Source organism: Salvelinus namaycush, chromosome 2, assembly GCF_016432855.1.
Source record: "Salvelinus namaycush isolate Seneca chromosome 2, SaNama_1.0, whole genome shotgun sequence".
NCBI lineage: Eukaryota > Metazoa > Chordata > Actinopteri > Salmoniformes > Salmonidae > Salvelinus > Salvelinus namaycush.
In genome coordinates this window covers 54,601,597-54,627,142 of record NC_052308.1, presented here as the reverse complement: position 1 = coordinate 54,627,142, position 25,546 = coordinate 54,601,597, and the positions used below count along the sequence as shown (strand labels likewise).

The 25,546-nt window shown below is 41.2% G+C and overlaps 1 protein-coding gene across 1 annotated transcript in view; it reads right to left on the bottom strand.

Annotated features, from left to right (window-relative positions):
- Nucleotides 1-25,546, bottom strand: part of LOC120022190 (receptor-type tyrosine-protein phosphatase T-like) — a 356,205-nt gene that overhangs the window by 63,892 nt on the left and 266,767 nt on the right. Inside the window, exons 16-17 of the mRNA XM_038966074.1 lie at nt 11,395-11,549; nt 2,565-2,642 (exon numbers count right to left, since the gene is read on the bottom strand). Of these exons, the coding sequence (XP_038822002.1) occupies nt 2,565-2,642; nt 11,395-11,549 (233 nt within the window). The remainder of the gene's footprint in view (nt 1-2,564; nt 2,643-11,394; nt 11,550-25,546) is intronic.

The following is a 25,546-nucleotide window of genomic DNA, read 5'->3' as shown; positions in this document are numbered from 1 at the left end:
TCTAGCTGTCGGTCTTCTTCGGTTTCTGGTGAAGCATTGATACCTCTGGTGCTGATAGCAAGTAACGTTAAAGAAACTAGCCCACACGCAGAGCGACTGAAATCCCTATAACTAAGTAAGAGATAGAGAGGCAGGGGGGAGGAAAAATGGAAATGTACAGCATCATCGGTCATATCTAATGGCCTGCCTGCAGTGTCAGCTAAATATATTACACAGGACTTTATAAACTGGCCTATGATCAATATCCAGTGAATTGACTCAAGGCCACACTACTACTAGCTAAGCATGTGCATGTACATGAAACAGCTGTGATCTCATGCTTTCTCTCAGACAGTGAATGAAATTGCGTCACTGATTGGAATGTAACGTTTAAAAAAATTATGCCTATTTGCATCGCAAAAGAAACACCTAAGCCATCAAAACCCAGACTAATATACAAAAACAGCTAAGCCTAGCTTTGCATGAGAGCATTGATTTTCTAAAGCTCCTTCCTCCACACTAAGACATCTTGCTTCTCCCTCTCCATCTCTATTTATCCTCCTTTTTTCACCTGGCGGTAGCCGGTCAGGCTAGAATGAATAGGCAAAGCTAAATTATTGACTGTCAAACTTGATGATTATGGCATGTACTATGGGCAATTTACAGATTTACTGCTGAAATCAATAAATGCTGCAGATGCTTTGGACTTGCTTGCTTGCCTGCCTTTCCCTGCATCCTGTAATGTTTGACAATACTCTTTTCCCCCTGCCTGGGCTCTGTTTGCTTAGAGCTGGCTTTCTCTCCCCTGGCCAGTAAAGAAGGGGGTTTGTCGGCCAACAGTGCTTGAGAAAGGTACACTTGGGCTCCAACCAGCTTTGGAGGAGAGGATATATGGCGGGCTCAGACCTTCCCTGTCTTGGTGACTTTAATATAAACACTTGAATAGATTAAAATCACAGTACAGGTAGTTCTACTTGGTTGCTATGAATTTGGGTAAACAAGGACTCTCTAAGAGTTTTAGGGGATACCATTTAGAATATACAAGATTGTGAGAATGAGGGGCTCAGACGGCTACTTTTAAAGCAGGAATAACAATGCTGAATGTGTAAAAAACGAGGTCGTGAGAATGAGGGCTCAGAGTAAAACATCTTCAGGACCCAGCTGAGTTCCACTCCATCCCTTTGAACATCCACAGGTCAGTGGAAAGTCTATTTTACAGACAGCCTCAAGATCAAAGAGTGTGTTTACAGTACCTTTCTGTGACCCCAGGGGGCAGACAAAACAAAACATGTGCCCCATTAAACAAAAAAAGTTATCAACAAGAATTGGACTAAGACCAAACAAAATACCTACCATGAAGCCAGGTGCTGACCAATGGCGGGTGGGAAATCTGTGAACCACCTACTAGAAATGGAGCACATAAACCAATGAAATGGTGCCATTTGACTTGAGGAGGATGAGGAGAAACAGTTGAGAGTGGAGCTAACTCTACCAAAACACTTTACATATTTAAGTTCGCAGCAAATCTACTTGTCAAAGAGGTGGTCAATCTGCTTCGAGAAGGATATGTTGGAAATGGATTTGGCATTTCAATCTGGCTGTACGTAAACTGAAGGGGCAAGATATGATCCGTGATGTTGCTCTCAAAGCTTTCCCAAATCGAAGCATTAATATTCAACCGGTTGCAACACACTATATGTGATTCTCATTACACTCCGGTGCATGTACTGTAATTATAGGCAGTGGCATCCATGACACAGCAGACCTCCATTAGACCTTTCACAGCCTGCCCTGGGTCAGCAGCATGGCCATGGCCTGACACTGGGAGAGTGCTGTCTGTGTTGAATAAGTAGTGATAGTACGTTACAGTAACTTTGTAGAATCCTGCTAACGTGCTGTTTGTTTTGATTTATTATCTCAGTGAATGGTCTTCAATTTGACATATACGTGAACAACATGTTTGGATTGAATTTGTGTATGTTAAATCCATTACCAGATATCTAAACAACAAGATAAGTAAAAGCAAGATAATGGCAGGAGAAGCAAGAATAGATGGAGAGGAGATACTTACCAATTGATGCTGTTGCAGGGACTGGCTCCTTCGACACTACAGAGGTGAATGACACAGGGAAAGAAGACAGTGAATATGGAGCACATTGAAGTTTATTGTCATGAATCTCACCCTGGGAGGCAGAACTGAGTGATTTCCACTAGATGGGCGACCTGCAAAGTCAAAATTTGCTATGTCCTAAAAACGAATGATTTTTTAGCTTTTTGGTCTTAATTTAAGGTTAGGGTTAGCAGTGTGGTTAAGGTTAGGTTTAAAATCAGATTTTATTGACTTCGTGGCTGTGCCAGTTAGTGACCACTCTGAAGAGCTGCCTCCAGGGCAAGATTCATGACAAATGCCAACCTGCGAAAATGAATTCTCCAAGCGTCAAACAATTTCCACCAAATAAACTGTCTCCCGTCTTCAGATTGATTTCTCAACATGTTCTACTTTGAAGAGACCTGAAAGAGCAATATGGCATTGCCTTATGTAGATTCACTACAAAGCAGGCTTCTTCAGAGTGGTATGGCTGTACCTGAGTAGTAGGAATTCAAGAGGGATTTGCTTTGCAGCGTTTTGCCTTGCAGAGAGAAGGAGCAGGGAGAGGGGGATGCTGAGGGGAGAAATACAAGGGGGAGATGTTAAAGACTTTGAAGACAACAGCACAGCAAACGGGATGCAATATCCAGACACCATCTCTACACAGAAACAAGATGGGTCTGTATCAAACTAAAATAAGGCGGGTCTACAGAACATTAGCCCACTATCACCACTACAGTAAGACAGAGAAAATGTACCACAGGTGAACAGACCTGGATGGGTGCACGTTATACCACCAAACGGTAAAAGACATGAATTCTCCCTTTCTACAACTCACACTACCAGCCCTATCCTACATGAAACGTTGAACAATGCCCATGGGATTCTGACACATGGAGTTTCTACAGTAATCATTACGTGATATTACATACTGCTATGCAGACCATTTTCCCACAGGCTAGCTCGATCTCACTCTGAGCATGTGCTCAGGTGAACCACAAGGTATTGCAGATACGGCTATGTAGTACTTTACATTTTAATGCACAACTGAGTATCGCCTCTGCTCAAATATAAACCCTAACCCTTATTCATACTGTATGCTAATATAGCCAACTTTATTCTACTACCTGCGTGTGAAAAGTGCTTTCGCAGCTATATAGCCTAGATACTAGCAAAGGATGTTTCACAAGAATGCAATAACAGAAAAGGTTATTTCACCGTGTCCGTGTAAATATTAGATCTCCATGCTTGGCATTTCTCATTAGGCATAACCTGTGCCCAACACCCCCGGAACTGTCCTATTCTGATGGCCACATTAATAAAGAAATAATTATAGGGTGGAATAATGAACAAGGTGTGTGGTGTACAGGAAGAATACTGATATGAGAGGGAGAACATTCTGTGTTGGAGGCTTTGCATACATAGATGTATGTGATGGAGCAGGGATTTTTTTGTTATTGTCACGTCTCAAGAGACTGTTCGTCATTGATTTGACTAAACTATATGGGAAAAAATGGATTTTACCCAAAATTATAGCAGTAAACAAAATAAGAATTTGGGAGCAGACAATACATGATGACCAAAATATTACAATACAGGTAATGATGGACTTGTAGTGGAAAGATAAGAGAAGGTGATACTCGTGACTAGCAACTTGCAGGCGCTGAAGCCCAGCGTGATGACTCATTCACTATTTATGACATTGTTTGGATGGCTGATCATTTGTGGGCTATCACAGGGGTCAAACACACCTTATTTGTGGTTTTCTCTGGGGGTGGGGGGGTAGTTCCCACAGAACCCTGGGAGCACAGACAGCGTTGGAGGTGTGAAGACTGATGAAAACTTTTATTGAGGAAATTAATGTTACTGTGTGAATTAAATTGTTATGTTTGGAATGTTTTAAGAGTTCATAAAGAGCTATGCATTTTGATGTGTTTTATTGTACTGTAAGTGCTATGAATTTATTGTTACAGGGAAACTTATTTTGTTCGTTGGACGGTGGATAGATCATTGAAGGCGTGACACAGGGGTGCACTCCTATCATTTAAATTGAGTTGATTAGATTACTTTGAGTTGATTAAATTGAGTTGATTAGATTTTACTAGCAAAGTGCAAAGAAAAGTTCATTCAGGTTGGGTGTGAGTTTCTGCTTGAATTTGGTTAAAAGGACAGTGAATTTGTGGGCCTCCCGAGTGTCGCAGCAGTCTAAGGCACTACAGGTGTCACTACAGACCCGGGTTCGATCCCAGGCTGTGTGACAACTGGCCGAGACTGGGAGTCCCATAGGGCGGTGCACAATTGGCCCAGTGTCGTCCAGGTTAGGGGAGGGTGTGGCCGGGGGGGGGGGGGCTTTACTTGGATCATTGCGCTCTAGCGACTCCTTGTAGCGGGCCGGGTGCCTTTAGGCTGACTTCAGTCGTTGGTTGAACAGTGTTTCCTCTGACACATTGGTGCAACTGGCTTCTGGGTTAAGCAGGCGGGTGTTAAGAAGCGCATGTTTCGGAGGATGCATTACTCGACCTTCGCCTTTCCCGAGCCCGTTGGGGAGTTGCAGCGATGAGACAAGATTGTAATTGGATATCATGAAATTGGGGAGAAAAAGGAGGTAAAATACAAAAAAATATAACAATTCTGAGCTGAAGACGCGTGTAACCACGTTAAGTATTAAGCCTATTGTTGATAGTAATTTACTCAGAGTTAATCTGTAATGTATCATGTATTTCATGTACACAGTAATTGAGTGTTAATTCTTTCATGACTAATAAATTATATTAGCTGAATTGAAATAAATGCATTCCTCGATTTACAGAGAAATTCTTTGATTGACTATACGTTAATAATTGAGTAGGTCTATTGGCAGTTGTTATATACTACACATGCTTGGGTACCACCTTGACAACTCTGATCTGCTTGCCTCAAATTAATGCTAGAACATCGGTCGCCAAGATTAGCTGTTTTTATCTAGTCTCATAATGATTGCATAACAGCGCAAGTTAGACACATGTTCATTATAATCATACTGAGAGGTGACGTACAGGGCTGTTGCATTTATTCACATAATATTGGGAGTCAGATTGATAAATGTAGTTTATTATTATTTTTAACATAATTTCTACATAATGGTTGGATAATTTCCACACAAAAATACAGACTTGTTTTCTCACTGAATCGACACCTCGATAACGTGCATGGTACATTCTCCTTTTCTTCTAAAGTTTGAAACGCTATTAGGGAATTTTCTTAGTTGGGTTAGATGCAGAGCTGAAGTATGGACAGTGTAGTGAAAGCAATTACTGTATATATTAGTTGAGACTTTTGTTTTCCAGCTGACCCGAACTTTCAAAAAAGTGTGACATTTTCCCCAGAAAAAGCTTCTGAAAGGGCCTTCCTAATTACTGCTGCCACACAGCAGGCTGGACCCCACTTAAAGCTCAGAAAAAATGGCCAAAATGCCACTCGCCTTTCTCTGAAGTGTCTTATTGAAAAGTATATTCAGTGGAGATGCTACAGTAACTTGATTTGGAATAAGATGGAATCCTTTTGGAAAAGAGCAATTGGTATCCACTCATGGTCTTTACGGCTTTTACTAGGTGGGTGCCTAAGAACCTTGTATACAGTGCTATAATAAGTTGGTGGATTCATATTACACTGAATTTAAGTTATTTGTAAGCGCACTGTGGTTTTTGGCTGAAATATTGCTCCATATGTGGCACTGTACATGAATATGGTCGACTAGTATTGTGCAATGGCAGTGAGAATGACAGAAGGCTACCAACAGCTGCCTAGCTAATCATCATGTAGGGACCAAATAAGCACACAAAGGAGACTTTAAAGGAGAAGTTTACCCAAAATCCAGAAACTCTCAAGTGATTCCATACATTGAAACTAGTTCAGTGGAGTTTACCCTCTCCCCCTCACTCTCCCTGTAGTGCTGCACTGAAACAGCTGCAAGAAACGGGTCACGTGACTCTTGCCGTTGCTGGATTCAGGCCTCACTTGTTTGATAAAATCATTTTTTATATTCAAATGTTCAAATATATTCAAATTGAACCCCTACTGTTTCTGACCCCACACCCAAACCGCCATCTAGATGTGTGAAGTTGTATCTTTTCTGTAGGAAAGCTAATTATCCATCATGTATGACCTTCCTGGGAGTTTGTAAACTTAAATGTTTTATTACCATATCATGTTTGTATGTTCTCTATAGTTATGTACCTGAAAATGTATAAATTGACCAATTCGGCAGAATTGATTCAAAATGCTGTGCAGTAATGTAATGCTTCAATGGATCTGTCTAAAACTTTGCACACAAACGTTACTGCCATCTGGTGGCGCCTAAACTCCTATGTCATTTTATGGCCTTTCTTTTGCATTTTTTATTTTTTTGGGAAAACGCATTTTTTTTGTATTATCTTTTACCAGATGTAATGTGTTATATTCTCCTACATTAATTTCACATTTCCACAAACTGCAAAGTGTTTGCTTTCAAAGGGTATCAAGAATATGCATATCCTCGCTTCAGGTCCTGAGCTACAGGCAGTTAGATTTGGGTATGTCCTTTTAGGTGAAAATGGAAAAATGGGTCCGATCCTTAAGTCAAGAAATGTGTACTTTTCTACATAAAACATTTCCGATTATTTTAGATCATTATTTTATGTAACCGACAGCCACAGCGCTCTTGGGGGAATCTCCGCTACGTAGAAATGGCAGTTTATGCCCTTATTCGTTTTTTTTTGCTGACCTACAAATATGTCTGACGATTAAAACTTGCGAGTGATGAAGAAAACCACTGGAGGTGCGCCCATGGTGTCGTTGAACTGTATTTATTTGAGCCCGAGTATTCGGAAAAAGATTTGAGACAAACTGAGCTTCAGATGGCTGCTGCCGCTCTAGCTGAAGCCGTAACAGTAGCTGGACCACAGCCCAAACTCACCCCCAGGATCAACACAGACAGGTGGTGCAGTTGTGGTAATGCCATGAATGAGGAATGGTTGTTGAATACATGACTACATTTCTTACAGAAATGTGTCTGATTTAGCGACCAAGGGGGTATTGCTGCCCATATCAACTTTGGTGTCCTAAAAATAATCTGTATTCCAAAAACAAATTGGAGACGAATCCCTTTTCCAGCTGTGCCAAGTGGACAGTTATCTAACGAGTAAATAGCTAAACTTTACTTTATTGATTGAACGCTTATCATGAACCTCTATGAACGGGACAATTAGTGGGTTTATGTTTTTCACATTAGCCCAAAACACTATACAGTGTATTTGGCAAGTATTCGGTCCCCTTGACTTTTTCCACTTTCTTACGTTACAGCCCTATTCTAAAATTGATTAAATACAACCCCCCCCCCCCTCAATCTCCACACAATACCCCATAATCACAAAGCGAAAACAGGTTTAGATTTTTTGCCAATTTATTACAAATAAAAAACAGAAATACATTTACATAAGTACTCAGACCCTTTGCATCCTGTTTCCATTGATCATCCTTGAGATGTTTCTACAACTTGATTGGAGTCCACCTGTGGTAATTTCAATTGATTGGACATGATTTAGAAAGGCACACACCTGTATATAATAAGGTCCCACAGTTGACAGTGCATGTCAGACCAAAAACCAAGCCATGAGGTTGAAGGAATTGTCTGTAGATCTCTGAGACAGGATTGTGTTGAGGCACAGATCTGGGGAAGGGTACCAACAAATGTCTGTAGCATTGAATGTCCCCAAGAACACAGTGATCTCCATCATTCTTAAATGATGGAATAAGTTTGGAACCATCAAGACTCTTCCTAGAGCTGGCCAAACTGAGCAATCAGGGGAGAAGGGCCTTGGTCAGGGAGTTGACCAAGAACCCGATGGTCACTCTGATAGCGCTCCAGAGCTCCTCTGTGGAGATGGGAGAACCTTCCAGAAGGACAACCATCTCTGCAGCACTCCACCAAATCAGGCCTTTATGATAGAGTGGCCAGACAGAAACAACTCCTCAGTAAAAGGCACATGACAATCTGCTTGGAGTTTGCCAAAAATGCACCTAAAGGACTCTCAGTCCATAAGACACAAGATTCTCTGGTCTGATGAAACCAAGATGAAACTCCTTGGCCTGAATGCCAAGTATCACGTCTGGAGGAAAGCTGGCACCATCACTACGGTGAAGCATGGTTGTGGCAGCATTATGCTGTAGGGATGTTTTTTATCGGCAGGGACTGTGAGACTAGTCAGGGTCGAGGGAAAGTGGAACGGCGCAAAGTACAGAGAGATCCTTGATGAAAACCTGCTCCAGAGCGGAACCTTCACCTACTATCAGGACAACAAGCCTAAGCACAGAGCCAAGACAATGCAGGAGTGGCTTAGGGACAAGTCTCTGAATGTCCTTGAGTGACGCAGGCCTCCTAATTGTCGCTAGAATTTCTAAGCAAACAGCTGGAGGCAGGGCTTTCTCCTATAGAGCTCCATTTTTATGGAATGGTCTGCCTACCCATGTGAGAGACGCATACTCGGTCTCAACCTTTAAGTCTTTACTGAAGACTCATCACTTCAGTAGGTCATATGATTGAGTGTAGTCTGGACCAGGAGTGTGAAGGTGAACGGAAAGGCTCTGGAGCAACGAACCGCCCTTGTTGTCTCTGCCTGGCCGGTTCCCCTCTCTCCACTGGGATTCTCTGCCTCTAACCCTATTACAGGGGCTGAGTCACTGGCTTACTGGTGCTCTTCCATGCCGTCCCTAGGAGGGGTGTGTCACTTGAGTGGGTTGAGTCGCTGACGTGGTCTTCCTGTCTGGGTTGGCGCCCCCCCCTTGGGTTGTGCCGTGGCGGAGATCTTTATGGGCTATACTCGGCCTTGTCTCAGGATGGTAAGTTGGTGGTTGAAGATATCCCTCTAGTGGTGTGGGGGCTGTGCTTTGGAAAAGTGGGTGGGGTTATATCCTGCCTGTTTGGCCCTGTCCAGGGGTATCATCGGATGGGGCCATAGTGTCTCCTGACCCCTCCTGTCTCAGCCTCCAGTATTTATGCTGCAGTAGTTTATGTGTCGGGGGGCTAGAGTCAGTCTGTTATATCTGGAGTATTGCCCCTGTCTTATCCGGTGTCCTGTGTGGATTTAAGTATGCTCTCTCTAATTCTCTCTCTCTTTCTCTCTTTCTTTCTCTCTCTCGGAGGACCTGAACCCTAGGACCATGCCTCAGGACTACCTGGCATGATGACTCCTTGCTGTTCCCAGTACACCTGGCCGTGCTGCTGCTCCAGTTTCAACTGTTCTGCCTGCGGCTATGGTACCCTGACCTGTTCACCTGACGTGCTACCTGTCCCAGACCTGCTGTTTTCAACTCTCTAGAGACAGCAGATACTACTGTGATTATTTTTTGACCATGCTGGTCATCGATGAACATTTGAACATCTTGGCCATGTTCTGTTATAATCCCACCCGGCACAGCCAGAAGAGGACTGGTCACCCCTCATAGCCTGGTTCCTCTCTGGGGTTCTTCCTAGGTTTTGGCCTTTCTAGGTAGTTTTTCCTAGCCACCGTGCTTCTACACCTGCATTGCTTGCTGTTTGGGGTTTTAGGCTGGGTTTCTGTACAGCACTTTGATATATCAGCTGATGTAAGAAGGGCTATATAAATACATTTGATTTGATTGAGTGGCCCAGCCAGAGCCCGGACTTGAACCTGACCGAACATCTCTGGAGAGACCTGAAAATATCTGTGCAGCAACACTCCCCATCCAACCTGACAAGAGCTTGAGAGGATCTGCAGAGAAGAATGGGAGAAACTCCCCAAATACAGGTGTGCCAAGCTTGTAGCATCATACCCAAGAAGAATTGAGGCTGTAATCGCTGCCAAATGTCCTTCAACAAAGTACTGAGTAGAGGGTCTGAATACTTATGTAAATGGGATATTTCCACCCAAAAAAGTATATACATTTGCAAAAATGTCTAAAAACCTGTTTTTACTTTGTCATTATGGGGTATTGTGTGTACATTGATGAGGGGGAAAAAAACAATTTAATCAATTTTAGAATAAGGCTGTAATGTAACAAAATGTGGAAAAAGTCAAGGGGTCTGAATACTTCCAGAATGCACTGAACCTCCATACGCTTGCTTTGTCACTTTTCTATTTTGTATTTTGGCACTGCGCCAGATCCAGTCCATGTAAATACAATAACAGCTGTATCTTTTAGTATCCTTCGGTTTTCTGTCCCCATAATTTCTGATTGCATATCGCGCTCATGGCCATTGTTGCTGAAGTGCTTGCTACACACACGCAGTGATGCAAGGTTGGCTGCAGGAGTATTTACATCGTCTTTACTATTTCGAATTCCTACTAATCATCTTCTGCATCTCTCCATCTTTTAGCAGAAAACAGTGACATTTGGTGCCTTCTTCCCTTGATTTCCTGTATAAAGTGCAGCCAAGGACCGAACACCACCTTGCTCTTGCTGCCATCTCTTTTCCCACTTTGCGTAACTAACTTTAACTATGATATGCCTAACTATCGACTTTTGCACCAGCTCCTGCTTACTCCAACGAAACTTGAATCTGTGACATCAAGCTCCATATAAGAGCATATCTATAATGTTTCTACATAGCAGGGTCTCCCCCACATGTGCAGTTGTTACCCATCTCCGCTGCTGTGGCAGTCTGCTACATAAAATACTGATATCAAATAATCATAAATGTTTTAGGTGGAAAAGTACACATTTCCTGACTGAAAACCAATAGTACTTTTGACAAAAATAGCTAATTCAGCTGCACGCTTTCAATAAAAAACGAATTTCTGATTCATGAATTCACTGGCAACGGATCAAAGTGATGCCTGGATCCAGCAATGCCTGGACCCAGCAATGCTAGTCACGTGACCAGTTTTTGTAGCTGTTTCAGTACAGCACTACAGTGAGAGAGGGGGAGAGGACAAAAACTCCACTGAACTACTTTCAATGTATGGAATCACTTGGAAATTTCAGGATTTTGGGTAAACTTCTCCTTTAAAGGAGATAAATACCAAAGAAAACAGAACAACACACAAATAGTGAGATTAAGTGAGAAATAAACTCCAGGCAAAGGAAACAGCATGTTAAACAGCATGTTAAATTAGAGAAATAGGAGTGGAACAGGGGGTATCAAGAGATTAAGTCAAACACAAGGAAGTGAGAGGAGAGAAAAACAAGCTAGGACTGACAGGAATTGGTACAGACTAGTAGGAAGGGTTGCAAAATTCCCAGGATTCCCAGTTAGATTTCCAGAACTGGGATTTCTGAAAAACTTCTGGGGAACTTTGGGAATGTTTCGGGAATTTTGCAATCTTGGTAGTAGGTCCTATTTGACTCACTGAAACCGTTGATGTCCTGGCTGCTGGTGGAGAAGGGGTCGTCCTTGTGCAGAGTGCTGACTTTGGTGGTGCTCTTATCAGCCGTGCTCACCAGCCCCATCTCCCTCTGGGTGCTGCTGCTGCTGGCCGTCTCCTTCTGTTTTTTGGCCAGTTTCCTTCAGCCGCCACCCAAAAGAAACAGTGTCACTCAGAGACAATGGCGCAGTTGAAGTACACACAACATACAACAAACTTGTACTACACCATAAAAGGTAAAGGAGTAAAAAGTGAAGAGTGGCCATGTTACACATTGTTCAGTATCTAGTATTTTGTAACTAAATCATTTGGGCTAATTTTGTGCCTTTCAGGCAAAAGAGAATGCATTCTGTTCAATAATCTGCAGTGATTTATTCCATGTGGTGAGATCACTATTTCTGGACTGTGATTGGGGAATAAAAACCTTGTAGTCATAGTGACTGATGGTAGATTTGGCCAATAATATTTTTGGGATGTCTCAATGATATTATAAAGAAACATGTGGATTTCAAAGTCAGAAGTTTGCCATGTGGAACAAAGCAAATCAGGAACTTAATTTGACAGTTCTGAATGCGTAAAAAGCAACAGTAGCTTACCATTTTACTTGAGCTTGAACGGTATTCTAACAAATACTTCACTGTAAGTCAGTCTATTTCAAAGAACAGTTTGAGACTACAGAATGTAACCTCTATAACGACCTCACTCTAGAATTTCAGACTGACTAATAACTGCAGTAGGCTTCAGAAGTTGAACACTTAGTCAAGGCTTCCGTTATTGTAAAGGTGTAGGTCTGTGTAAGGCCTGTTGATGACTATACTGAAGCGTTGCGCAAAAAAATATTCCTTGAAAATCAGTTGGAAGGACTAAGGTTGATGCTTTAGCTCTTGTAGGTAAACGCATTCAACAGAATTAGTTAAGGAAATGCTGTCATTTATGAGCTGTCTTTAAAGAGGGTAGGCCTTGTGGAATATGGAGGCGTGATAGTCATTTGCAAACAAATGCGATCCTTTGCTTCCTCAGCAGCTGGGGTTGAGGACAGAGGCAAATGCTGCATCGGCAAAACCTCAGTCAAGAAGCAATAACAGAAGGGTCAGATCTGTAGGCACCTCCACTTTTTTCCAATTACGTTTCCAGGTCTTAAAATTGTGGCAATAAGGAGCTGTGTCTGATATTGCTGGCTGTTTGTGTGTGCGAGCGAGCGTCTTTGTGTGTCTGTGTTTGTATGTGTGTGAAGGTAGTGGGTGTGTGAGTTAGTGGTGGACATGTGATGTGCTTTTACTTTGCTGTCACGGAAAGAGCCCTCTGAAATATTTTTTTCTGTAATCATTTTGACATCATTATTTCAGGCAGACCTTTCCTCCAATTTACAATGTACTTGTACAGCTGCGCTTCAAATTTCAAGTATTGATTGGTGGCTATAGTGCTATTCTTACTTTGAAAGTGGGCAGAGGAGGAATGGTAGTGGTGTGGAAGAAAAAAAGAAGAGTCGCAGAGATGAGGACATGGGGCTCTAGTATTAAAGAAAAAGAGTGAATGATGGAGGCAGAAAGAAATATACTCTAACAGGCTGACAGATAGAGGGAGAGGGAGATATTGGGAGTGAACTAGAAAGGGAATAGAAGGTGTGATGTAGTGAGGGAGAGAAAAAGAGAGACAGCAGTAAGGCCACATATCATCTTTAACACAGTATGCCCTGTTCTCTAGTGTGCAGCACACCATTTCGTCCTCTTTGCTATGGGTCTGACTTCTCTCCCTCTCTGCACTGTCTGTATGGCCTTCTGTTGTCTCTAAACATGATTGCTCCACCACATTCTATTAGGCGAGCATACTATTTTGATCCAATCTTTAAATATTGAACTAGCCCAATAGAATGTATGTAGTGGAGCTATTATTTACCTTCACTTATACAGGTATGTCAATTCAGAACTAATTATTATTTATGTACAATGGCAGCCTGTCATGTGTGCGGACCCTACTTCATCTGTAAGTTGTCTTTGGCCCAGCACTTCTTAAAACAAGTGATGTGCATTTAACTACACAAACTCCCACAACCCCATTCCCAAATCTAGGCTTCCATCATATAAAGAACCTTCTATAATGTAATGATGTATAGCTTAAGAGGCCAGGAGGCCTCCCTATCATGTCTGTCTGTCTGTCTTTTATCATAACAAAACAGTGCTCAGATTCCTCTCACTTCCCTTCCTGCCATCAAAAGGTCAGCGATATTTTCTAATTACAAGAGTTCTCTCAATTGTTCAGCCTATTGGATATTCCTATAATAGACTAATTTAAATGACAAATTCCTTGCATATTGGTAAGTGGCAATGGAGTAAAGATAATCCATATTTAATGAATGTCAAACCAACACTTCATTAAAAGTAAGGTTACCCCACTGAGGATGGCCTGCATATCATATTGTGCTTTATGGCACTGGCTTTGCTATTTATAGGTTGCACCTCCATCACTTGCGTCATGCCATTGTATGAACGTTCTCAAGCTGCCCTCTATCGGCGGTGCCCTAAAGTGGTGATAAGCCCCGTCATTCTGGACAGAGGCTAACTACTGTTTAGTCTAAATTAAATTGCCTGGAAATACGATGGCATTGCTAAAGTAGTCAAATATTTTGTAGGAAACAACTTTGCCAGCATTATCATGTCGTCAAATTTACTTTAGACAGATGACAATGTTGTTATTAGCTAGCAAAGTTAGTCAAAAATATGCTAACATTAGCTAGCTAAAATCCGGTGGCCTCCCCTCAATCTTAGCTAGCTAGCGTTATACTGCATCTAAAGTCAATCTGGTGACATCAAAATGATGACAAAAGCTTTTCCTACTAATTGTTAGCCTCCTTTTGAATGCCATTGTATTTCCAAGCCACTGTAATGCACTTGTGATGAAATCTTCATCAGCGCTCATTGACGATGCATTGAGTAGAATGCTCAGTCGGGCATCAGTCCAAAACGAACATTCAAAACAATATTGTGATGAAACATGCAACCCACCAAAAGTCAAATTAGAGATGGGCAAAATAGCTTTTAGTTTCAGCGCAGTGGAGTCCTGGAACTCCTTGTCAAAAGGTTCCCAAAAAAACTTGCCAAATAGTTGTCTTAAGAGATTAATTCATAAAATGTATTTCAGCGACTAGAGTGGTTCTAAGAGCATATTGTCGCAAGCTCTCAATATGTTACTGTATGTTGTACTTAAATTCATATGTGCACATTATGTATGTATGTGGGGGAGGGGAAGGCGTAATATGTACAGGTAATAGGAATGTGGTTATTTTGTGTTTTTATGCTTTTACTTTGCTTTTGTTGTTTTTCTAATTTCTGTATGTTTTTATTTTTTACATTTCTTAAGGACTCTTGGAAGATTAGTCATTGGGCTAAACAAGATCCTTATAAAACAAAATAAATTACAAATGTGTTATATCATTGGTCATACACGAATATCAGATCTCATCTGCTTCTGACATCTGTCACATCATACAAATTATAATGTAAAACTCTAATATTCAATTCTATCACATGAAAGCAGTTTTATTACATTCGTCTTATAATGCATATGCAGGACATGAAGTGTGCTCACCAAGAAACATATCCAGCTCAGTTTTGCAAATGTTCATTACAAAACTCCTTTGAGAGACAGTGAGTAAGCGGCCAGCCGTGTGGGTGAGGTGAGTAAGTCAGCATGCGCTTTAGCAGGATGGGTGACGCGGATGGGTCTTCACAGCATGGTTAACATGCAACACTCACTCAGTCACTTGCGCGCGCACACATACACACACACACACACACACACACACACACACGAAAGGGATAAATAGAGGTCTGAAGGAATGCCTTTTGGAAAGAGTTAGTGTGTGAATTAAGTAATCAGGTTTCTTGTGTTGTAACTTCTCCTGGCATTGGAAAGTAAGACTGAAACCTCAGAATGGGTGATGCAAATAGTTTTTAGGGCTGTTTTTCAAGCAAAGACTGGCTTACAAAATTCAGAGTAGTGCAAAGATTGAGGCTAGTATATATTTTTTCTGTGAAACACTATTGTAGGACCCCAAAGAGAAGGCTCAAATTAGAAAAAGGTTTGACTGCATTGATATTGTTAACAATATTAATCATGTGAACAGGAAAATGTTTTTTCAACTACACGTCCGAGAAGAGTGTCTCAGTGTTGTGGCCTTTACTAGCCTGTGGGCCTCCTACTCAACCTGCAAGACTGCTGCTCAAGAGTAAGCTCCAGGCAACGGCTGCTGGGAATGGATGCATCAAATGCATCAACATTTCAAGAGCTTCAAGGAAAAAAATACATACAGCTGCAGAACTGTGTTTTCCAAAACCCTTTAAATGCCTGAAACATCCCAGATCCATGCTTCTGCACACTCGTCAATAAGCAAATTAAACAATTCATCCGTTATGAAATATAGCCGGCATTGTAATAGCCATCAATTTAATTGCATATATTAAGCGTAAAGTAGTAATTTCTTTGAGGGTTAAAGATTTCTGGCAGTTAAGTCTTCATGATTACTGTTTTGCTATGTTAGGAACTGAACACTGATATGTCTACTGCAGTTAAGCATTTTTGCTTAAGACAGGAAAGTGGTCTTTGCACCATGCAGATATAAACTACATAAAGCCTTGAGAAATTGGGAAACTATTTTCAACTAGCAGCAGTAATAATCGTTAGAGACGGCAAACAAGATGTGCCATCTCTTTGCAGCATGAAGCAAAAAATTAAAGGTCTCCATAGAAACACTATTTGACCATTTGAAGCTATAAGCTAAGTCCTGGGCTGATGCTTAGTATAATATACACGCACAGCTTGTTATTGACTCCCCCTCAAAAAATGCCTACAAAGGACAAGTTACAAAACATTATACATGGCTGAAGACGTTCTTTTTGTAGGTGTTGAGATGCTTTGTCCACCATGGCATTTCTGATTGAGAAACAAATGTAGTATTGAAGAACTGGCCATGAAAAAGGCCCTAGATCTAAACATTAACACTAACTCTCTAGTTGTAGAGTCTGTTGTATTCAATTTTGTTCCATAAACAGTAACTGAACAAGTGTATGTCTATGGGGCTAAGAGGGGGAATTAAAATAGGCTCAGTGGTTTAGTAATATAAGAACATTGAGAAACAAGGATAATAAAAAAGATAAATATAAAAAATTGGGAAAGGGTCTTTCCTTAAATGCTACTTACAGGTAATAAGAGTAGGAATATGCATTTCTTCTGAAACATGAAGGTAGACCAGTGGGACAAAATTGAGCACCCAAAAAAGGACAAACAGATTACATTAGTTAGTTCTTTAGCATCCGCATCAAGGAGAGCTGATGGAGAAAAATGTCAAGAACGGGTTAAAGACATTGATTTGCTGCTGGCCTGTTTTTTTTTGGTCTGTCTGTCTGTCTACAGTCTAATACTAGTTAAACCAACCTTCCCATTAAGTTCTGCATGTGCCTATGATCCACCAGTCTATAGTAAAGGCTGGACATTTGGGTGCTCCTATACAGTTGCACATATAACCAACAGTACGCTACTCAAACCCTTGCAGCCATTTCATCAAAGAAAAGAATACACATAATTCACCCGCATTTAAAGAAGAAATAGCACATCTGGCTCCCAATAAAATTGAAACTCCTTGAGAGATGGAATTGTCTGAACAGACAGTGGGTGGCTGGGAAAACAAAAATAGGAGAGTAGGGATGGGAGGAGGAGTGGGAGTAAGAGGAAGGGGGTATGTTTTAATGACATACTGTTCTGCCATTCTGTTTAGTGAGATGGAAAGAGAAAGCGATGCTACTGTTGACACTTTGACTGCTTTAGGAACTAAATCAAACCTGAGTGATGAAATTATAGTGTGCTTCCGTGTGTGTGCATGCATTCTGTTGGATTTCTCTAGGAAGGGTTCTTTTGAGAGGTAGAACATTCACAAATGACATGCAGCGAGCAGTGAGGAGTTAGCAAGCAGAGATGAGACTGAAAAGCAGATGGTATCTGTTGTTTCTTTTAAGGGTTTGTAGTTCCCAAACGTGTTGACATCAGATATATCAAAGGAGTAAATGTGTGACAAATACCTACAGCATTCAGTACAACCCTAGTCTGTTCATAATAAGTAGCAATGTGTTTAGCATAGTCTTTTTTTATACAAATTGATACCCACTTACTACACAAACAATGATGTGTATTTTCTTTTTTAAAGGGGAAGTTCAGAATTTTACAACTTGGTGTTAGATGGTTCCTCAATCGAAAAAGTAGTTTTCTTTAAACAGGCACAAACTTCAGCTAACTGTAGTCACCGGTAGCGAACAATCAATGGAAGTGATAGGGGCAATTGTAAAACAATTTTTAAATGGCCAAATCACCTTCATCCAACATCAAACCAAATATAGAATTGATTTCAGTTGACTTGGCCATGGAATTTTGACAATTGCCCCTATCACTGGGAAAAACCCAGTGCTGGTTAAAAAAGACGTGTAGATATCCAAGGTCATAATCGATATAATCAACATAATAGATCTGTATGTTCTGCAGTCAGATATAGTATTTGATTCAATGGAAAATTAGCCTCCAATCCTTTCCTCTGTTTGACAGTCCTGTTAATAAGTTTGCGGTCACTTAGAAAAGTCCTTGTTTTTGAAAGAAAAGCACATTTGTCTATTAAAATAACATCAAATTGATCAGAAATACAGTGTAGACATTGTTAATGTTGTAAATGACTATTGTAGCTGGAAAAGAGTGCGGAAGGAACGTCTCCCACTTTGGAAAATTAAGAATTTTCCGAATATGTGACCCGTTTCAAGAAACTAGGTGTATGCGCAAGTCACGACTTCACAGGAAGTTTTTATTTTTATCCAAATGTGTTTTTTGGCAGAAATGCCTTCTGGAACATGTGAACTTTCATGTGCCTTAATAACAAACTTGTATGCCATCTGTAAATACCAATAAAATTGTTAAATTACGAGCCTTGTTGATTAAACCACAGAAAAAAGTGAGCAACCTTCCCACTAGCCATGATTGGCTGAGATAATGAGTGGGCTGGACATGCCGAGAGAGGTTCGGATTGGTCTACCATATTGAAGGCTTCTGTCTATTTTAGTTGGGGAGTCTGTTGGCAATCCTGTCGAACACGGCTTTAAAAATGTATAGTGTAGTGGAGCTGCATAAGTGTTACTCTCCACTTTCTGGAGGATCGAGTTTTGAAATCAGTGGAATTAGAGTATGATAGCTAAAGAGATGGAGAAATCACCTGTCACCTGTCTCCGGATTATCTTCAAACTAAGGGCAACCGTGGTATGGCATTCCTGACAGGGAGACACGTCCATCATGCGAGATGATGTATACAGGTAAGATAGCTAGCTACATTTTCAGATATGACATGTTTCTAATTTTGACAGGTGAAACAATTTTTAAGTGGTTTCATTTCAAGCTAAAGTGTACCGTTAGCTAGCTAGTTAACATTAGCTGGCTGGCTCCCTAGCTAACTTTACCTGTATGACGTTATTATTCGTATCCCAGAGCCGTTTGCTTTGCTAGTTAGAGCCTAACGTTAGCTAGCTAACATTGAAACTGGTTGGTTAGCTCACAGCTGATTCATGCAGGGTAGTAACGATGTATGTTCATTGTTGTTTAACTAGCTAATGTTAGACGGCTGGCTCGTTAGCTAATGTTACGTGTGTGATCTTACACGTTGTTTACCTAGCTACATGTCTTAAGCTAAAGTGCACAACACCCGTTGAATATGGCCGGTGTCAGTAAAGGCCATTTTCTCAAAATTGAGTTTACAAGTTAATCAACTTTCAAAGCAGAATTACTATCCCATTGTTCCAAAAATGCAGTGAATGATATACCAATTTGTAGCTGAGTCTACTTTCATCCAATGTAAAAACACAATTTCAAATTGTGCTACATAAAACCAAATCCAGGTTGTGAGTCACAAATGAGGATCATATCTCTGTCAACTCGGAGTCTGACAGTGAGTTGGAAGAAGAGGATGAGATTGACCCTCAGCCAGACCCAGGACCAGCCCTTCAGCAGCCAGCTCATCAGCAGCCCGCAGGAGGAGAAATATGGATGTAAAAACAAATATATTGTGAAATTGAATGGTCTTCTTGCCCAAGAAATTAGCCACCCCGCATGGCTGCTAATGTAATAAGGATGCATCCATGGCCGACACGGATGGCGGTTACTCATGTGCAGGACATAAAGTATTATTTTGAACTGTTCATCACAGACACCATCCAGAAAATGATCCTTGACTGCACTAATTTGGAGGAAAGTAATGTTTTCTGAGAGAGATGGAAGGAAGTGGACCAAACTCAATTACATGCATACTTTGGGGTTCTTATCCTTGCTGGTGTTTTCAGACCCAATGGGGAATCCACAGAATCCCTATGGGATGCAGAAACTGGCAGAGAACTTTTCCGTGCAACAATGTCTCTGGAAAACTTGCACATTTCCAGGACTATCCACTTTGATAACCGAGACACCAGAGCAGCTTGGCGACAGAGACAAGTTAGTTGCAAGCAGGTCAGTGTGGGACAAGTGGGTGGACCGCCTGCCCCTCTTGCAACCCTGGACCCAACGTTACTGTTGATGAGAAGCTTATGCCATTTAGGGGCCGCTGCCCCTTCAGGCAGTGCATACCGTCTAAATCCGCTAAATATGGAATCAAGAGCTGGGCTGCTTCATCATATGCGTGGGACTTGCAAGTGTATACGAGGAATCGAGATAGAGGAGCCCCTGAGATGAACCAAGGGATTCGGGTTGTCCTGGACGTGACACAGGGACTCAGTGGCCACAACATCACATGCAATAACTTTTTTACTTCATACAAGCTGGGACAGGAGCTCCTCAAGAGGAAGCTGACGATGGTAGGAACAGTACGAAAAAACAAGCCAGAGTTACCACCTCAGCTGTTGAATACACGGAACAGGCCTATCAATTTCTCTAAATTTGCGTTCACAGCTGACACCTACCTAGTGTCCTATGTGCCAAATAAAGGAACCAATTTGATACTCATGAGTACGCAGCATAAGGATGGGATAATCTGTGGCCAGGAACATCAAAAACCAGAAATCATAATGGATTACAACGCCACAAAAGGAGGGGTGGACAATTTAGACAAGCTGTTGATTGGCTACAGCTGCAAAAGGACAACTCTACACTGGTCATTTGCGATATTCTTCAACATCTTGGACATCTCGGCATACAACGCGTTTGTCATCTGGATGGCGTTGAACCCAGATTGGAAGAGAGGGAAGCTCCAGAAGAGACGGCTCTTTCTCGAGGAGATGGGCAAGGCATTGGTAAGACCTCAAATCCAGAGGAGGCAACATATCCCAAGGAACCCAGCTTCTGCAGCCATCGCGAGGAGGATTCAGGAGGATGCTGGTGTGCAATCCGCACCGACCCACAGAACCAACAACTCCAATACCGTAAGTAAGTGAGAGTGATGTTGTTGCATGTGTGTGTGTCTGACTCTACTACCTTGGCCTGCTGTAATTATATATGTGAGTGAGATGTCAGTAAAATCTTTGAAGTAAATGTTTGCATCCTTCTAGATTGCAGCCGGTAGCAACAAGAAGCGTTGCGATGTGTGTGGACCCAAGAAGGACAGGAAGACCGTACATATGCATCAAGTGCAAGAAATACATTTGCAACACACAAACTCTGCCCGGTCTTAATTTGTTTTCAATGGGGCTCATTTATCATTTCCATAAAATACTGTATGTAAAAATTGTCCTTCCAATTTGTTCAGCTCAAAACATAAAACATCAATAGTGATGAAAACCTTGTTTCAATGATATTCCACCCATGTCTGGATTATAAATGTTATTTAAAAAAAAAACAAATAGCACTTTTATTGATACATGTGATCTAGCAGAGGTAAATGGCAAATATTAACCATGTATGCTGTCTATATTGCTTGTAATTGATTTAAGTCATCTAAGAATTAACTATTGTTACGTAAATTGTTATGGCTGTAATGTTTTAAAAACAATAATGTTATGGGTCCATCAGACCCGCGAACATTGGGTGAATAACAAAAACATGAACACCACACAAGGGTTAAGACATGAAGGTCAGTCAATACGGAAAATTTACTTAAAAGTTACTTAAAATGCAGTCGCAAAAACCATCAAGCGCTATGACAAAACTGGCTGTCATGAGGCCCGCCACAGGAATGGACGACCAAGAGATAACTCTACTGCAGAGGATAAGTTCATTAGAGCTACCAGCCTCAGAAATTGCAGCCCAAATAAATGCTTAAGTTTTCAAGTAACAGACACATCTCAACATCAACTGTTCAGAGGAGACTGCGTGAATCAGGCCTTCATGGTCGAATTGCTGCAAAGAAACCACTACTAAAGGACACCAATAAGAAGAAGAGGCTTGCTTGGGCCAAGAAACACGAGCAACGGACATTAGACCAATGAAAATCTGTCTTTTGGTCTGATTAGTCCAAATTCGAGATTTTTGGTTCCAACCGCAGTGTCTTTCTGAGACGCAGAGTAGGTGAACGGATGATCTCCGCATGTCTAGTTCCCACCGTGAAGCATGGAGGAGGTGGTGTGATGATGCTTTGCTGGTGACACTGTCCATGATTTATTTAGAAATCAAAGCACACTTAACCAGTATGGCTACCACAGCATTCCGCAGCGATTCACCATCCCATCTGGTTTGCGCTTAGTGGGACTATCATTTGTTTTTCAACAGGACAATGACCCAACACACCTCCAGGCTGTGTAAGGGCTATTTGACCAAGAGGGAAAGTGATGGAGTGCTGCATCAGAACCTGGCCTCCACAATCACTCAACCTCAACCAAATTGAGATGGTTTGGGATGAGATGGACCGCAGAGTAGAGGAAAAGCAGCCAACAAGTGCTCAGCATATGTGGAAACTCCTTCAGGACTGTTGGAAAAGCATTCCTTATTAATCTGGTTGAGAGTATGCCAAGAGTGTGCAAAGCTGTCTTCAAGGCAAAGTGTGGCTACTTTGAATCTACATTTTATTTTTAATCGTTTAACACTTTTTTGGTTACTACACGATTCCATGTGTTATATCATTTTTTTATGTCTTCACTAGTATTCTACAATGTAAACTGCTGACTAGTACTGTATGTTCATGAAAAAAAATAGAGGCAGGGCAGTCAAAAACGTAACAGAATTTTTCTGTGTTCACTCAATGGAGCTGGAAAAAACACTGAAATGGTGAAAATTATAATATAAATTTGAGTGTAAGAGCATTCCGGTCTTTGTCTTGTTGGAAAGTAAATCTGAGAACCTGCTTCAGACTGCAAACAACCTTAGACTTGGGAGAAGATTTACAGTTGAAGTCAGAAGTTTACATCCACTTTGGTTGGAGTCATTAAAACTTGTTTCTCAACCACTCCACAAATTTCTTGTTAACAAACTACAGTTTTGGCAAGTCAGTTAGGACATCTACTTTGTGCATGACAATACATTTTTCCAACAATTGTTTACAGACAGATTATTTCACTTATAATGCACTGTATCACAAGTCCAGTGGGTCAGAAGTTTAGATACACTAAGTTGACTGTGCCTTTAAACAGCTTGGAAAATTCCAGAAAATGATGTGATGGCTTGAGAAGCTTCTGAATGGCTAATTGACATAATTTGAGTCATTTGGAGGTGTACCTGTGGATGTATTTCAAGGCCTACCTTCAAACTCAGTGCCTCTTTGCTTGACATCATGGGAAAATCAAAAGCAATCAGCCAAGACCTCAGAAAAAAATTGTAGACCTCGACAAGTCTGGTTTATCCTTGGGAGCAATTTCCAAATGCCTGAAGGTACCACGTTCATCTGTACAAACAATAGTACACAAGTATAAACACCATGGGACCACGCAGCCTTGGTGCGAAAAGTGCAAATCAACCTCGGAAGCAGCAAAGGACCTTGTGAAGATGCTGTTGGAAACAAGTAGAAGAGTATCTATATCTACAGTAAAACGAGTCCTATATCGACATAACCTGAAAGGCCGCTCAGCAAAGAAGAAGCCACTGCTACAAAACCGCCATAAAAATGCCAGACGACGGTTTGCAACTGCACATGGGGACAAAGATCATACTTTTTGGAGAAATGTCCTCTGGTCTGATGAAACAAAAATAGAACTGTTTGGCCATAATGACCATCGTTATGTTTGGAGGAAAAAGGGGGAGTCAAAGAATACCATTCCAACCGTGTACCACGGGGGTGGCAGCATCATGTTGTGGGGGTGCTTTGCTGCAGGAGGGACTGGTGTACTTCACAAAATAGAATGCATCATGAGGCAGGAAAATTATGTGGATATATTGAAGCAACATTTCAAGACATCAGTCAGGAAGTTAAAGCTTGGTCGCAAATGGGTCTTCCAAACGGACAATGACCAAGTATACTTCCAAAGTTGTGGCAAAATGGCTTAGGGACAACAAAGTCAAGGTATTGGAGTGGCCATCACAAAGCCCTGACCTCAATCCTATAGAAATTTTCTGGGCGGAACTGAAAGAGTGAGTGCAAGCAAGGAGGCCTACAAACCTGACCTAGTTACACCAGCTCTGTCAGGAGGAATGGGCCAAAATTAAATTCACACAACTTAGTGTGAAGCTTGTGGAAGGCTACCTGAAACGTTTGACCCAAGTTAAACAATTTAAAGGCAATGCTACCAAATACGAATTGAGTGTATGTAAACTTCTGACCTACTGGGAATGTGATGAAAGAAATAAAAGCTGAAATAAATCATTCTCTCTACTACTTTTTTGACATTTCACATTCATAAAATAAAGTGGTGATCCTAACTGACCTAAGACAGGGAACTTTTACTAGGATTAAATGTCAGGAATTGTGAAAAACTGAGTTTAAATGTATTTGGCTAAGGTGTATGTAATATTCCGACTTCAACTGGAGTCATGGAGGTCATGGAGTACCCACTCACTGGAACAAGTGGAAGAACTGCATAAATGCGTTAGCATCTAGGAGGAACCAACCTCTGTCTTTTAATGTAAACTTTGCAAAGGTTTGGTTCAAGTGTCTATGTATGTAATGCTATGAACATGATCCTTTGTCTTTGTGTGTGTGTTTATGTGTGTGTTTGTGGGAATTTTTACTAGGATTGAATGTCAGGAATTGTGAAAAACTGAGTTTATGTGTATTTGGCTAAGGTGTATGTAAACTTCAGACTTCAACTGTACATTCCATCAAAGGTGCTGTACATTCCACCAAAGGTGCTTCTACAAAGTATTGACTCAGGGGTGTGAATACTTATGTAAATGAGATATTTCTATATTTGCAAATAAAAGTCTAAAAACACTTTTCATTTTGTCATTATGGGTTATTGTGTGTAGATGAATGAGAAAACATATTGAATCAATTTTGAATTCAGGCTGTAACACAAAATGTGGAATAAGTCAAGGGGTAGCAATACTTTCTGAAGGCACTGAACAACTTTAAAGGTTATACTATGTAAACATGACACATAAATACCATTGCTGTATAAACACATCGGAAGCACATACACACTCGCGCACACGCTACGCATCCATATGAATTGTAAACATTTCATTATACCATGCACACATGCAAACATGCAGTGACTGAATGGACACTTATCTCACTCCGCCCATGTTGGGTGACCACATGTCCCGGATTTTGTCAGACAGTCCTGCATTTTGGCCCCTTGTCCCACAACCAATCACGTCCCACATTTCATCAACAAATTAAAACATCTAATTACAAAAAAAGTTAGATTTGTCCCATATTTCAGTCAGACATTCTAACCTGTCTCTTTTGCAGTCACGATATATACACTGAGTGTACAAAACATTATGAACACCTGCTTTTTCCACGACAGACTGACCAGGTGAATGCTATGATCCCTTATTGATGTCACTTGTTAAATTCACTTCAAATCAGTGTAGCTGCAGGGGAGGAGACCGGTTAAAGAATGATTTTTAAGCCTTGAAACAATTGAGACATGGATTGTGTATGTGTGCCTTTCAGAGGGTAAATGGGCAAGACAAAAGATTTAAGTGCCTTTGAACGGGGTATGGTAGTAGTTGCCAGTCGCACCGGTTTGTGTCAACAACTGCAACGCTGCTGGGTTATTCACGCTCAACAGTTTCCCGTGTGTATCAAGAATGGTCC